This window comes from Nicotiana tabacum, chromosome 12 (genome assembly GCF_000715075.1).
Source record: "Nicotiana tabacum cultivar K326 chromosome 12, ASM71507v2, whole genome shotgun sequence".
NCBI classification, from domain to species: Eukaryota; Viridiplantae; Streptophyta; class Magnoliopsida; order Solanales; family Solanaceae; genus Nicotiana; species Nicotiana tabacum.
Genome location: NC_134091.1, coordinates 44,166,843 through 44,181,335, shown reverse-complemented (window position 1 = coordinate 44,181,335; position 14,493 = coordinate 44,166,843). Strand labels below are relative to the sequence as shown.

Below are 14,493 nucleotides of genomic sequence, written 5' to 3'. Positions count from 1 at the left end.
TAATAATGAAATCATGGATTCATGATACGGATACAATTTACAATTTTTCATTTTGCATGTCTTGGCCTATTGACTAAATTACATAGTAATATGGGCAAAACAAGCTAATCTTATTTTATGTACGAATCTTCAACAGAAAATAACACCCCCCCTAAATTTTCTATGCAACTTACATTAACCTAATTGATGAATATTTTAGAGTGGGAAGCTATGCAAATATAATTAAGGGAATTGAAATTTGTCTTCAAGGCTTTGAAAGAAAGGAAATTGATAAGTTATGTGTCCTGTTATGTTTTGATAATCTAACAAACTTAATGTTAAGAACCAGATGGGGAACCTGCTCCATATCCTTAAAGTGCTCAAGATCAACAAGTCTCAAGTATGGGACATGTTCCAACATTTAGAGTCCAAGAAACAACAGAGGGAACAGATCGACATCAATTCCCTTGCTGACAGTACCGGTCAACTCCCCATAATTGTAAAGTGGCTGCAACTGTTCCTCTGCACACACGCAACAGCGTAAACAGTGGAGCAGTCACTTTATGGAGAATGCCCTCGTATCAAACATGCTTACATCATTTAAGTGATGTCACTTATGTAATATTAACATGAAGCAAAGGCAAAACATCATACTTGCACATTCCAGAATTCATCAAGCTTCCTCCCAATTGTGTTGCCAACTTGCAAGTGACATTCAAGGCGTCAAGAATAAAGAACAACATAACGAAGGACCTGTTTCCTGCATTAGGTCATTATATGTCCCTAGTTGTGTTGTACCTTTGTTAAAGTAATTAACTTGTAATTCCTATTTAGCTTAGTTAGAAGTATTGTGTAGGAAGCCTTTTGTAAAACCATAAACCTTGTGTTTGTGTCTTGGCTAGGGTTAGTCGAGTTATAAGCTTTGTAATAGAGTTATTACTAAGAGTCTTGTAATAGAGTTATTACAAGTTAGTGAGAGATTAAGAGGTTAATTTCTAGGTTACAATAGTTTGTAATCTGAAGTTTGCTCAGTAGTGAAGTTGAAATCCTACGATTGTAGGTCGTAGTTTTTAATCCCGTGAGCTGGGAGTTTTTCTCGTAAAACTCTATTGTGTTATTTACTAACTGTTGTGTTATGTGAGAACTAATAGAGAAACTGGTTCTCTATATAGTTTGATGGACCCTTAGTTTCTATCAATTGGTATCAGAGCAGGTTCTTTCTATTAGGTTAACACTTAGAAAGGATCCTCATGGCTGCTCCACCAAACTTCGAAGAAAGTCAATCCACCTACAGACCACCAAGATTCAATGGAAAATACCACGGGTGGTGGAAGACAAGGATGCATGATTTTATCATGGCTGAAGATTCAGAGCTCTGGGATGTTATCTGTGATAGTCCCTTCGTTCCTATGAAAACCATTGGGGAACAAACAGTGACTGTTCCCAAGTTTAGGAAGGAATACAGTGATGCTAATCACAAGGCTATAAAAAAGAACTTTTGAGAAAAGATAATCCTCGTCTGTGGCATTGGGCCAGATGAATACAACAAGATTTCTGCCTGTTAATCTGCCAAGGAGATCTGGGAAGCTCTCCAAACAGCACACGAAAGGACAACTCAAGTCAAGTAGTCGAAGATCAATATGCTAACCACTAAGTATGAACTCTTCAAGATGAAGGACGATTAGTCCATTCAGGACATGCACACTCGCTTCACCTCTATCATCAATGAGATCCATTCTATGGGAAAGTCATTCCAAGGAACAAACTTGTCAGGAAAATACTCAGCATATTACCTGGTTCCTGGGAAAGCAAAGTAATTGCTATCACGGAGGCAAAATATCTACAAAAGCTGACCATTGATGAACTCATTGGTAATTTGAAAACTTATGAAATAAAGAAGAAAAAGGATCATGAGAGAAGAGATCCCAAAAGCGAGAAGAACCTGGTTCTCAAGATAGACAACAATGAATCAAGTGGTGAGCATACTGATATGGCTTACTTGACAAAGAGATTTCAGAAGATGGTCCGCAGAAATGGAGGTATTCCAAAGAAGGGCAGCTCCAACAAGTTAAGAGGATATGACTTATGTCATAAGTGCGGGAAGCCAGGACATTTCATCAAGGATTGTCCCCTTCTCAAGCAAAACCAGTACAAGCATAACACAGACAAAGCAGCCAAGAGGAACCCGGTTCCTGACAAAAGATTTAAAAGAAAAGAAGTCGCTAACAATGTTATTAAACAAGCTCTTGCTACACAGAGAGATTCTTCCAGCGAATCTGTAAAAGATGATGCACAATGTGACACCTCCATGATGGCAGTCAAAAGTGAAGCAGCTAATTATGATTCTATCTTTGCCCTGATGGCAAAATATGACGATGATGAAGATAATGATGATGATGAGGTAAACTTTCTAGAAGTTAAAAGAAATATGAAGTCTTACTCTTAGAAAAAGCTTATATCTTTGGAAAATATTTTAATTAATGCTTATCACAATCTTATAAATGATAAAAATGCTTTAACTATAGATCTAGGAAAGGTAGAAAGTCAGAGAGATGATTTGGTAGTTGTAGTGGCCGACCTAAAAGAAACCATCGAGGATTTAATAAAAGAAAAAAGTGTTCTGATTAAAAAGGTTAAAATCATAGAAAATGAGAGAGATGACTTGTTAGTAGTCGTCATGGACCTAAAAGAAACAATAGAGGAATTAAAAAGGGGAAATAATTCTGGGACTGTCCAAAAGGGAAAGAAAGTTGCAAGTGAGGCACATATTAAGCTTGAAAATGAACTCCAATCTGTGAAATCTAGTATGTATGCTGAACTTGAAAGAAACAGGCAGCTTCAAGAAGATCTAAGCAGAGTTAAAAAAGACCTCGAAAAATCTCTAAAGTGGACCTGGTCCTCTGATACAATTGCTGCCATGTATACAAGCAATGGTGGGAACATGCAGGGAGTCGGGTTCCAAAGGGAAAAGACTCCCTATAATCCACATAACAAGTATGTTACTGTCCCTGATAACTGGCTTTGCACTCACAGTGGTAACACTGGTAACTTTAAAGAAAACTATAAGGCTAGAATTCAGTCCCAACAGAAAAATAAGGTGTTTGTTGAAAAGGTAACTACTGCTAAGGAACCTAGTCCCTCCGTTAAAAAATGTGTACTGCCTGCCTGGATAAAAAGAAGTTTAATTTGCCCCTTTCCTCACTACAAGGGACCAGAACTTATTTGGGTTCCTAAGTCTAATCCTTGATTCTCTTGTGCAGGGAGCAGTAAAAGGAAGCAGCCAAAAATAGTACATGGATAGTGGCTGCTCTAAGCACATGACTGGAAGCATCGGTGATTTCCTTTCACTCAAAGCCCTACAAGGAGGGAGTGTGTCCTTTAGCAATGGCAAAAAGGGATACATTCTGGGAGTAGGAAGAATTGGGAAGTCACTCACTCACTCAATTGAAAATGTGTACTATGTGAACGACTTGAAATATAGCCTACTAAGTGTTTCCCAAATCTGCGACAAAGGAAACAAAGTGGAATTTGTGTCAAAAGTCTACACAGTCACAAACTTGGGACTGGTGAAGTGGTCCTGATGGCGAAAAGATACAAGAACATTTATGTTGCCGATTTTGAGTCCCTACAAAATAGGGATCTTACTTGTCTGAGTGCTGTTGATGATGATGTTGAACTATGGCACAGAAGATTGGGTCATGCAAGCTTTACGTTGATGAACAAATTGGCCAGGAGGGACATGGTTCGTGTCCTGCCGATGTCAAGTTTCAAAGATCACAAGGCGTGTGATGCATGTGTAAAAGGAAAGCAAGTCAAGTCTTATTTTTAGCCCAAAAAGGAAGTTAGCACCTCAAGGCCACTTGATCTCCTCCTATATGGATCTGTGTGGACCTATGAGGGTGCCAAGTAGAGGAGGAAAGAAGTACATTTTTGTTATAGTGGATGACTATTCTAGATTCACCTGGACCTTGTTCCTCAGAACCAAGGATGAAACTTTTCCAGTGTTTGTTGCCTTCGTGAAGAAAATCCAAGTGAAGCTGAGCCACAATGTTGTTTGTATAAGATCCGCCCACGACACAGAGTTCGATAATGCAAAATTCGACGAATTCTGTGCTGAAAATGGCATAAGTCATAATTTCTAAGCTCCAAGAACACCTCAACAAAATGGTGTTGTGTAGAGGAAAAATAGGACTCTTGAAGACATGGCGAGGACAATGTTGATTGACAGTGGCATTGCTAAAAACTTCTGGTTAGAAACATTTAACACTGCATACTATTTGGTGAACAGGTGCATGATCAAGTCTCTCCTGGACAAGACTCCGTATGAACTGCTGAATGGGAGGAAACCCAAGCTAACACCTTTGAGAACATTTGGCTGCAAATGTTTTGTCCTCAATAATGGTAAGGAAGCACTTGAAAAATTTGATGCCAAAAATGATGAAGGAATCTTTCTGGGCTATTCATCACAAAGAAAAGCATACAAAGTCTACAACAAAAGAACTCAATAAGTTGAGGAAAGCATACATGTGATCTTTGATGAATCACACCACCTACATGGGAAAGATTCACATGATAAGATTGATCAAGACGGACAACAGTCAACGGTTCCTGGTGGAAGTCATTGATATGGCAAATGGAAAGACTGACGTGATGAGCTACGTCAATGAATCAAATGATGATGATGCAACTGTATCTCCAGCTGATGTGGAGGAACCTGGTTCCTCGATCACAACAACCGAAGCTGAGAACAGAGTTGTTGATGCTGTGCAAGGAACCTCAAATGCTAAGCTGAGAAGCGAGACTCACATCAACTATGGGTCACATTCAGAAGTACCTGGACCCTCTCACAATGAGATTCAGGTGTCTATCTGGAAGCACAAAAGTTCACACCCTCTTCAAAATATGATCACTCCTCCCGACTCAGGGATTCAAACTAGATCAAAGTCAAGAAACTCACTTGCCTTCTCAGACTTTCTCTCTCAAGTTGAGCCCAAAAATATCAAGGAAGCACTGAAAGATGCTGACTGTATTACTGCTATGCAAGTTGAACTCTATCAATTTGAGAGGAACAATGTATGACACCTGGTTCCTCGACCTACTGACAGATCCATTATAGGAACCAGGCGGATATTTAGAAACAAACTTGATGAGTTTGGAAACACAACAAGGAATAAGGCAAGGCTGGTAGTTCACGTCTACAATCAAGAAGAAGGGATTGACTATGATGAAACTTTTGCTCCAGTTGCTTGAATGGAGGCCATCAGAATCCTCATTGCCTTTGCATCTCATATGGAATTCAAATTATTCAAAATGGATGTCAAAAGTGCATTTCTGAATGGCTTTCTAAATGAAGAAGTCTTCGTCAAGAAACCACATGGCTTCGGTCTTAAAGAAGGCTCCTCGTGCATGGTATGAAAGGTTGTCCAAATTTCTCATAGAAAATGGATTTACAAGAGGAAAAATTGACAACACCTTATTTCTGAAGAAACGGGGGAGGAACCTGCTCATTGTACAAGTTTATGTTGACGACATCATCTTTGGTGCAACTAATGATTCTCAGTGTGAGGAGTTTGCAAAGCTCATGGGAAGTGAGTTTGAAATGAGTATGATGGGGGAATTGAATTTCTTCTTGGGTCTGCAAGTCAAGCAAACTCCTAACGACACAATGATAAGTCAGCAGAAGTACATCAAAGAGCTTCTGAAGAGATTTGAAATGGAAAGCTCAAAAAATTCGTATTTCCCCCCAAACCTGTTTCTCCCTTTATTCCACCTCAATTACTTTTCCCCCTTTTGGCATCATAAAAGGATTAGTAACAAATAATAAGCAAAAAGAAGTCTAGCAAGCTTAACTCATGCCACACGTGTGCACACAAACATGACTAAAGCCAGAGCAGAAGAGCAAAGGATACATAGCAAAAGGACGTGATATTCATTAACTTTGGAAATAAACACGGAACAGTGCCATTTGTTACACAATCATGCACAAAAAATAAACAAAAAAAAATACCAGCTACTAAACATATTTTTACAAAGGAGACCAAAACAGAGGACAAACAACTTTAACTTGACACTGGGAAGGGAACAATTTGAAGAAGCACTGGAGGGAGGAGGCAGAGATGAAGAGGCAAGAGTTCTAAGGAGGATATCCATTCGAGAATTGGCGGACCCTTGCTCAGTGAGTAACCTCTCCTTCAGGTCCTCAACCTGTTTCCTGAGATCAGCATTCTCTTTGGTCAGACGGGCAACCTCTGTGCCTTGTGTGCTGCTGGAACCAGGTGCTTCTTGGACCTGACTAAGCTGTCCCTCAAGAATAGCATTTCGTGACTTCAACTTCCTTATCTCTTCATTGGCAATGTTCTGAGCTTCAATCAGTTGAGAGATAGTGGAATTGCTGCCAACCCCTCCTTTCTTATCGATGCACTCACACTCTTCTAAGGTGGTCTTGGAGAAGATCTGCTTGCGAGTACCCACCGTCGCCTTTCCCAAAGGGACTTTGAAGAACTCAAATACTTTGGTGAGTAAAAACCCGTAGGGAAGCCCATGATTACCATCCTTGAAATCTGCCACTTTCTTCATGTGCTCAATCATGATGCCTGGCAGATTGATAGTGGAGTAAGCATCCAGTTCTTCCATGAGGAACAAGTCTGCTCGTGACGTAATGTAATGCCTTTCTGCACGAGGGAGCAAAACCTTGTTCACCATCTCGAATAACAGCCGGTACACTGGAAGGAGGGCCTTCTTGTGTACCCGTTTCCCCTGCTGTACTGCATCATCCTTCAAAATGGCATTTATGAAGTTTGAAGAACAAGTCCCCTCAATGGAGTATATTCCATCAGTAGGCACTCCCAAGATGGTTCTCAACACAGCCTCATCCATCACAAAGTCAACCCCATTCACCTTCATGCAGATGTTGTCATCCTTGATTGTGAAAAAGTCGGCATAGAAACTGCGCACCTATGCCTCATATACCTTAGGACTCCCATTTGTGAACATATGTGTCCACTATTGAAAGTCACATATATCAACCAGCTGGCGCATTCCTGCCATGTCAAGAATATCAGGGGTAAATGTTCTGCCCCACAGCACCTTCTGGTTTCTCAGATTTGCCCTTCCTTTATTCTTGGCCACACCCACCTTGGCCTTCTTGGAGGAACCAGGTTCCTCATGGGAACCAACCTTCCATTTCACTGATTCCGCTCCCTCTCCTCATTTTTATGCTGAGCCATTGACCATTGTTGCTCCTGAGATGAGATCTCTGTCTGAGGAAGCGAATGAGGATAGTGAAGAAGACTATGACAATGTGGCTCTTGCAAGCTTTATTAGTGCTAGGAGCAGAAGGGCAACTCTCAAAATTTCCACTCCTAAAAGACCTACTACTAGGCTGCAAAAGAAGGAAGCTCTTAAGTCAACTCTAAAGAAAAGTAAGAAAGAAAAGAAGAGGAGAAGGTTGGTGAAGGGTGGGAAGTTAGTACATGAAGCGGTAGTGCCTACATCCCTTGTTGTTGATGTTGATGAAGAGGTGGAGGAGGAACCCGGTCCCTTAATTCGTAAGTCCTCTAAGAAACCTACTGTTCCAAAGTTTGGGAAAAAGTCATATGTGAGAGTGATGAAGGTTAGCAATGTTGAAGTGGGAGAGTTTGGCGAGAAGGTGGCTGAGGAGTCTGGTGAGAAAGTGTCTGAGAAATCTGTGTCTGAGAAAAGAAATTGAGGGGGAACAAAGGGAGAAACAGGTTCAGGGGGAAAGCACGATTTCTTTTTTGCTACTTATGGTACTCTGGTTCTCATGGGGAATTTCAATTACAAGTTTGTCATCATCAAAAAGGGAAAAATTGATAAGTTATGTGTTCTGTTATATTTTGATGATCTAACAAACTTAATGTTAAGAACCAAATGGAGAACCTGCTCCACATTCTGAAAGTGCTCAAGATCAACAAGTCTCAAGTCTGGGACATGTTCCAACATTCAGAGTCCAAGAAACAACAGAGGGAATAGATCGACATCAGTTCCCTTGCTGACAGTACCAGTCAACTTCCCACACCTGTAAAGTGGCTGCAACTGTTCCTCTGCACACACGCAACATTTCAATTAGTGGAGCAGTCACTTTATGGGGAATGCCCTTGTACCAAACATGCTTACATCATTCAAGTGATGTCACTTATGTAATATTAACATGAAGCAAAGGCATAACATCACACTTGCACATTCCAGAATTCATCAAGTTTCCTCCCAAGTGTGTTTCCAACTTGCAAGTGACATTCAAGGCGTCAAGAACAAAGAACAACATAATGAAGGACCTGTTTCCTGCATTGAGTCATTATATGTCTTTAGTTGTATTGTACCTTTGTTAAAGTACTTTACTTATAATTCCTACTTACCTTAGTTAGAAGCATTGTGTGGAAAACTTTTTATAAAATCATAAACCTTGTATTTGTGTTTTGGCTAGAGTTAGTCGAGTTGTAAGCTTTGTAATAGAGTTATTACAAAGGGGCTTGTAATAGAGTTATTACAAGTTGGTGGGAGATTAAGAGGTTAATTCCTAGGTTACAATAGTTTGTAATTTGAAGTTTTCTCAGTTAAAAAAGTTGAAATCCTACGAGTGTAGGTCGTGGTTTTTAATCCCGTGAGTTGGGAGTTTTCCACGTAAAACTCTATTGTGTTATTTACTAACTACTCTATGTGTGTGTGTTCCGTGGGAACTAATAGAGAACCTGGTTCTCTATATAGTTTGGTGGACCCTTAGTTTCTATCAAAAATTATCTAGTATTTAATAATATTAATGAATAATCAACCACATAAAAAAATATTTTAGCAACTACGTGTAAGTAAGACACTAATCAAATTCAAACTTCTCATCTAGAATATATTCCTAGTATAAATAGAATTCTTGATCTAGACTCAATGCATGATCAAATCAAAATAAAATAAAATAGTGAAACTAGGAAAACTACAAATGGCTTAAGCACTATAATTCATTGGTGAAGTTCGTCGTGGATCAAGTACCACCGACAAACTGAAAAAAACCGAAAAATATTATCCCTTGGAGCTTCAATTCGCGAAATTTGTAACGGAGAAAGTGTAGGCAACCAAAAGTTCGCTACTTAAGAAGCCTTTGAAACCTATGGATGTTGAGAAGGTTGCTGATAATTTTGATTGCGTCATTAAAACTGATCTTGTAGTCGGGATACCTAGTTTGATATTAATGTACTAACAAATTAAACAATTAAAAATAATACGTGCTGAAATTCAGAAAAGTTATGAAAATTCTAAAATATCTATTGTAGCTTCTATTATGAAGGTGAGCGAAAATACATAGAAACAAGCTTTGGAGTTGGTAAGACAAGAATTAGAATCACAAAGAAAAATCACAAAAAGAAGAATCAAAGATTTTGTCAAAGCTCCCTATGCTACTGAAGAAATTCTAGAGTTAGAGATAATAATTAGAGAGGTTGGGGAGTCTTTGGAGAAGCATGTGGAAGAGCCTGTGGGTCTAAGAAGGCTGTGCCGGACCCTGTAGAAAAAAGCGTGGAGGTTGGAATACTTCTGAGAAGGTTGTGGAGGAAAAGACCAGAGTAAACACTGGAGACCAATGTGAGGTTATATTGGAACTCTGTATCAAAAAAATCGGCAATAACATAGTCTGCTCTTTAATTCAAGATGTACAAGTCATTGAAGCAAGTGTGGGAAAATACTCATCAGTAAGCATGGCTTTGCTCAAGTATATGATTTAGCTGCTGGTAGGACAATTTGCGTATGAAATTTCTGTTCAAATTTTTCTGCTGTTTTTACTGTTTGAGTTGGAAAACATCTCAATAGTTAGCATAGCTTTGCTCAAATATATGGTTTAACTATTGGTAGGAAAAAAAGCAAAAAAAATAATTTGTTGCTGAGAGGCCATCAACCGTTGAGAATGATGGTCTTTAAAGCTGGCTATGCTTCAATGATGAAGCGGGACAGGTTCTCACTGCTAACAAATGGCCCATACAAAATTGAAAGGGTTGTTGTAGATGTTGATTTTCCATTAGCCCAAAGAACCTAAAGTCAATGGCTTACTAAAGGCACTAACTTCTAATTCAAATGGTGTGCCGAAAGCTCCAGTAACTTTGACCATTGGTGCATAAGAAAATAATAATTTCAATTTGATGATAATGATTATGAAGAAATGCTTGTTACTCTTGAAGGCAACACATTTGAGCCATTGGTGCCACTTGATAACCCCACGGCACAGGGCCCGTTTCGCAACCAAGATTTGCATGATGATGAAATGCTTGCCATAGCTAATGGCTTTCTTGAACATTAGGACCAACTGGTGAACCAATAGTTTTAAATTTACATTATTGGGGTTTGGACGGAAAGACTCCAGCAAAATAGATAATCCTACTTATCTACCAAGATTTGTTTTTTATAACTTAGAAGACCTCATAATCACAGTGCTTGAGCCCCTGTTTCTATCTTTTGTGATTGCTCAAGTTTTATTTCTCTGTCCGCAGCTCCGATTTGCTATACATAAATGACATATATATGCCAAATCTGTCAGCAAGGGGTTTCAACCTTTTGAATCCTTTGAACAAGTATGTTCCATTTAGAATTTTTAGTTTTGCTTTTTTCTGCTAACATCAGAAATTCATGACTAAAGTTTATCCAATGTCCTTCCTTGCATTATATATAAAGTAAGAAATTTTCAATAAAAGCAGACATAAAAAACATTCTATATCTAAATTCAAACATAGGCAGCTGGTGCCTGGAGAGGACCATTTGATTTAATACCCTGACCACGACCTCTACCCCGTCCTTGTCCTTGGCCTCGGCCTGCAAGAAATCCGATCTTGTGTTAAAAGATATGACATATCAGAACAAACAAATAAGTATATTTTGTTAATTAATATTTGGCTATTTAACCAATATAAAAACAAGTATATTTTTTTGTCATTTGTGGAGGTAAACTAATGGGAGTGCATACAATTCAATCACCAGCAGTTATACATCAAATGATAGCAACTTAGTACTACTATATAAACGAAGTTGTACACCTTAAGGAAGGAGCTTACCCTGGCCCTGAATGGGGATTGAACCAGCTACTCCAACATAGTTGTTACCACGTCCACGAAAAACAAACAAAAGAAACATTATGTTCAAGCCTCACCTTCTTCAAAAGAAAATTTAAGAATTCAAAAGATAATGCAGAAAAGAAAGTTGTAGACATATGCAAAATGAAACAATTATACATATTCAATCACTGGTCTTACTTGATCTGCAAATTTGAACAAACTTTTGAAACGTACAATTCATGCGTCTTTAAGCCATAGCCTGAAAAAAAGCATTTTGACTAGTATGGTATTGAGTCGTAGTTCATTGATTGATCACAAGTTAATTAGTTCACTTCCTAAATGCGGTGCTCATAAATCATGATTACGTATCTAACTCCTTCTTTGAAAGGATAATTGTTATGACTGACACATGATGAGTAGTCTCGAGGCTGCATTAGGTAATAAACAAAGAAAATTGAGCAAAATGCCAAACATTCCAAGCCAGAAAAAATATTTCATCTTACTTTACGGAACAAGTCCTTCTTCTAAAGGTTCCCACATATCCGTTGAACCAATCGATGTTATCTGATGAAGTCCAACGATCTTTCTCTGATACATAAATTGGTAAATGCTTTATATTGAGCTCGGAAGATGTATTATATTAAAAGATAATTTTCAAAGAATGCAGTAAGTGGACATAAACATGCTACAATCTGCTGCTGCACCTTTATTACTGTTTTACTAATGGCTCTGCCCATAGATTTGAGAGCAATTTCTTTAGATCCTTTTTCCTGCAAAAGGAAGCAGGAAATAATTATTGTCAAGACATAAAACTCACAGAAACATGATAGATCATGTATAAATCCTCAGTTTACAGTGATTCAATAGAATTGAACATATGGTTTAACAAACTGATGACATAAAAAAAAAAGCTAGTAAGATACCATACAATTAGAGTTCTGCACAGTTGCGTAGTGAGTGGTGTCATATATTAATTGAACTGTAGGCCAATACCATGAAATTTTTTATCCTCCCATTTTATCCTACTTCAAATATTTTTTCTCATCCTTTCATTGTTCACTCACTAAAGAACCAATTTTTATCAGCACTTATCTCTTACATACTCAAGTAAAGCAACCAAAACAAGGCATTGTAATAACTTTTTCCTGCCTGAATTACTTCTCCTCCTCTCTTATATGAAAGTTCTTGTTTTTAAAATAAATTATTCATCAAGGAAATCTCGACTAACTGAACCAACAAATTCTAAAATGAAAGTTTATTTTATAGTCTTGCACCCAAAAATACAAAAATACATCACCTGAAGGAGAAAGTTGCAACTGTAATCTAGTTTCTTTCTTACATTTTCATTTAAAAAAGAACCCATTTTTACCAGCATGTATCCACACTCATGTAAATCAACCGGTAAGAACCCAAATCAAAGAAAGGTTTATGTTATTTTACTGCACTCAAATGTTGGTAAGCCATACATCATTTCACAAAATAGCCAAAGAAACATAGGCAATAAAAAGGTACCAGTGGTTACATTTTTAATGTACCTTACATCCCTCTCATTGGGTCATTGTTTATTAAAGAAATTGTATTAGATTTAAGGATCCATTGATATTAAATCTAATCCAATTAGAATATTTGGTACTTAATAATTTTATATAAATAAAGTATGGAAAATCCTGTTTACTAATTCTGTTTAGTACCGTCTGGGAAATTTATCCTATATTATTCCAGCAAATAGCACAATTATGGCTAGGGAGCTATATTATCAAGCAACCCAATTTAATGTAGAAATTTTTGGGATTGATTGGACATGCAAACTAGTAATGCGCTCCACACTCATGTAACTGAAACAGGACACCGAAAAACTGCAAAGATTGCAGATATGGCCATACACATTTACAAAAATAGCCAAAATGTCAACATAGAATTAAAAAAGGTAAAACACCTGGAGAAGAGTGGTAGCATAAGTAATGTAGTTCCTCAATCTTCCTTGTGTTGTTATTCTGATCTCATACTCCTTTATAGGAGTCTCAACTCTTGGCTTCTGCACTTTCTGATACCTATCCATCACTTTCTAAAACACAATCACACAAATTTCCTTCTATCAATAGCCCAAAAATCACAACATCTCCAAATCTTGAAACTAAAATGCAGTTGACAAGAGAAAGAACTCTTACTTTAGTGTTAGTTTTTTTGAATACTCTTATTCTGTGAAGCACCCGCTCTTGAACTGCAATCTGTTTCTTTTTCTTTTTTCCTTTATGAGAATGATAGTTTTTAGTTACTTTTCTTTTTGTCAAAATAGTAATCAGAAAAATACGGTTAATTGAGGCCAATATGACCGGCTTAATTATCTGATCTCGGTTTATGACTCTTGTTTCATGGAATAACCACGTGTTTAAAATTTTTTGATTCTTAGAATCGTGGTCCTAAAAGTTCGAGTAACATTTTCAGGAGTTATACATATATATATATATATAGGATATGTCAAAACAAAAGGGAAAAACTGTAATAGTGTATCTCAGAACAGAAGGAAAAACAAAGAAAAGCAGCAACTGTTGTACTAGAGTATACTAAAACATAGAGATACAATTTTGCTTAAAAAAAGGCAAAATACATAAATTGCTAACGAGCGCAAAACACAACATGAAATTGATGCTCGCTAACCAAAGATACTATAGTTAATTATTGTCTCTACATGGATTGAATTTAAACAATGTTCAAGTAATTTTTAGCTTAACGTTATTTAGGATGATTAACACTTTGATTGGGATGATTAATAACTAAAGTTAACTATGAAACTAAAACAATTAACAATTAACAATTGATCGCAAGAAGACAAGAGTTGAGCAACACTGGAATATCAGTGAGAGAAATAAGGGTCGTGACAGGATAGGTGCAAGATAGATATTTGGGATCCAACTCTAGTTCAATTCACTCTAATGTTCTAATGATTCTTACGAATTCACTCGATGATTAGTTCAAACGTGTAGCCAAGACTCCTCTCTCAATTAATTCTTAACTCTACGAGGTGAACTAATATAAGCACTGAGAAAGTATGCAAGTATGCGTTAATGGATTAGTCTTTAGGAAAGCGTCTCACGAATATTCTCCTAACTTAATTTAATCAAGAATTCAACAAGCTCTTTTGATTACTTAAAAGAATCACTGAATTAAATCAAATAAAATAATGCAAAGATAATCACCAAAATATTCCTCTTTTGATTAAATAAACTGGTGAATAAAGTTACAAACAATTCAAAGCTTCATAAACGAATTCAAGCAAAGAACTAGAGTTAAAATTCACAAATATCAATCAAAACACTATATCCGTCAAACCCTAAGGTAAACCAATCCATAATCGTGGAGAAAGTTATCACAATTAGAATTAAAAAGTAAAAAACATCAATCTAACATTATAATCCAAACTCCCATATTGAATTGATGAAAAGATGATGAAATCTTGTATCTTGAAGCC

General features: G+C 37.3%; 1 protein-coding gene across 1 annotated transcript; it reads right to left on the bottom strand.

Annotated features, from left to right (window-relative positions):
- Positions 1–10,611: 10,611 nt before the first annotated feature.
- Positions 10,612–13,301, bottom strand: LOC107805575 (uncharacterized). Its single transcript, XM_075227581.1, has 6 exons — positions 13,193–13,301; positions 12,961–13,089; positions 11,729–11,794; positions 11,528–11,612; positions 11,025–11,051; positions 10,612–10,785 (listed from the first exon to the last, which is right to left on the bottom strand). Exons 2-4 carry the CDS (start codon positions 13,081–13,083, stop codon positions 11,529–11,531), a joined length of 273 nt encoding a protein of 90 aa, XP_075083682.1. The 5' UTR covers positions 13,084–13,089; positions 13,193–13,301; the 3' UTR covers positions 10,612–10,785; positions 11,025–11,051; position 11,528.
- Positions 13,302–14,493: the final 1,192 nt, after the last annotated feature.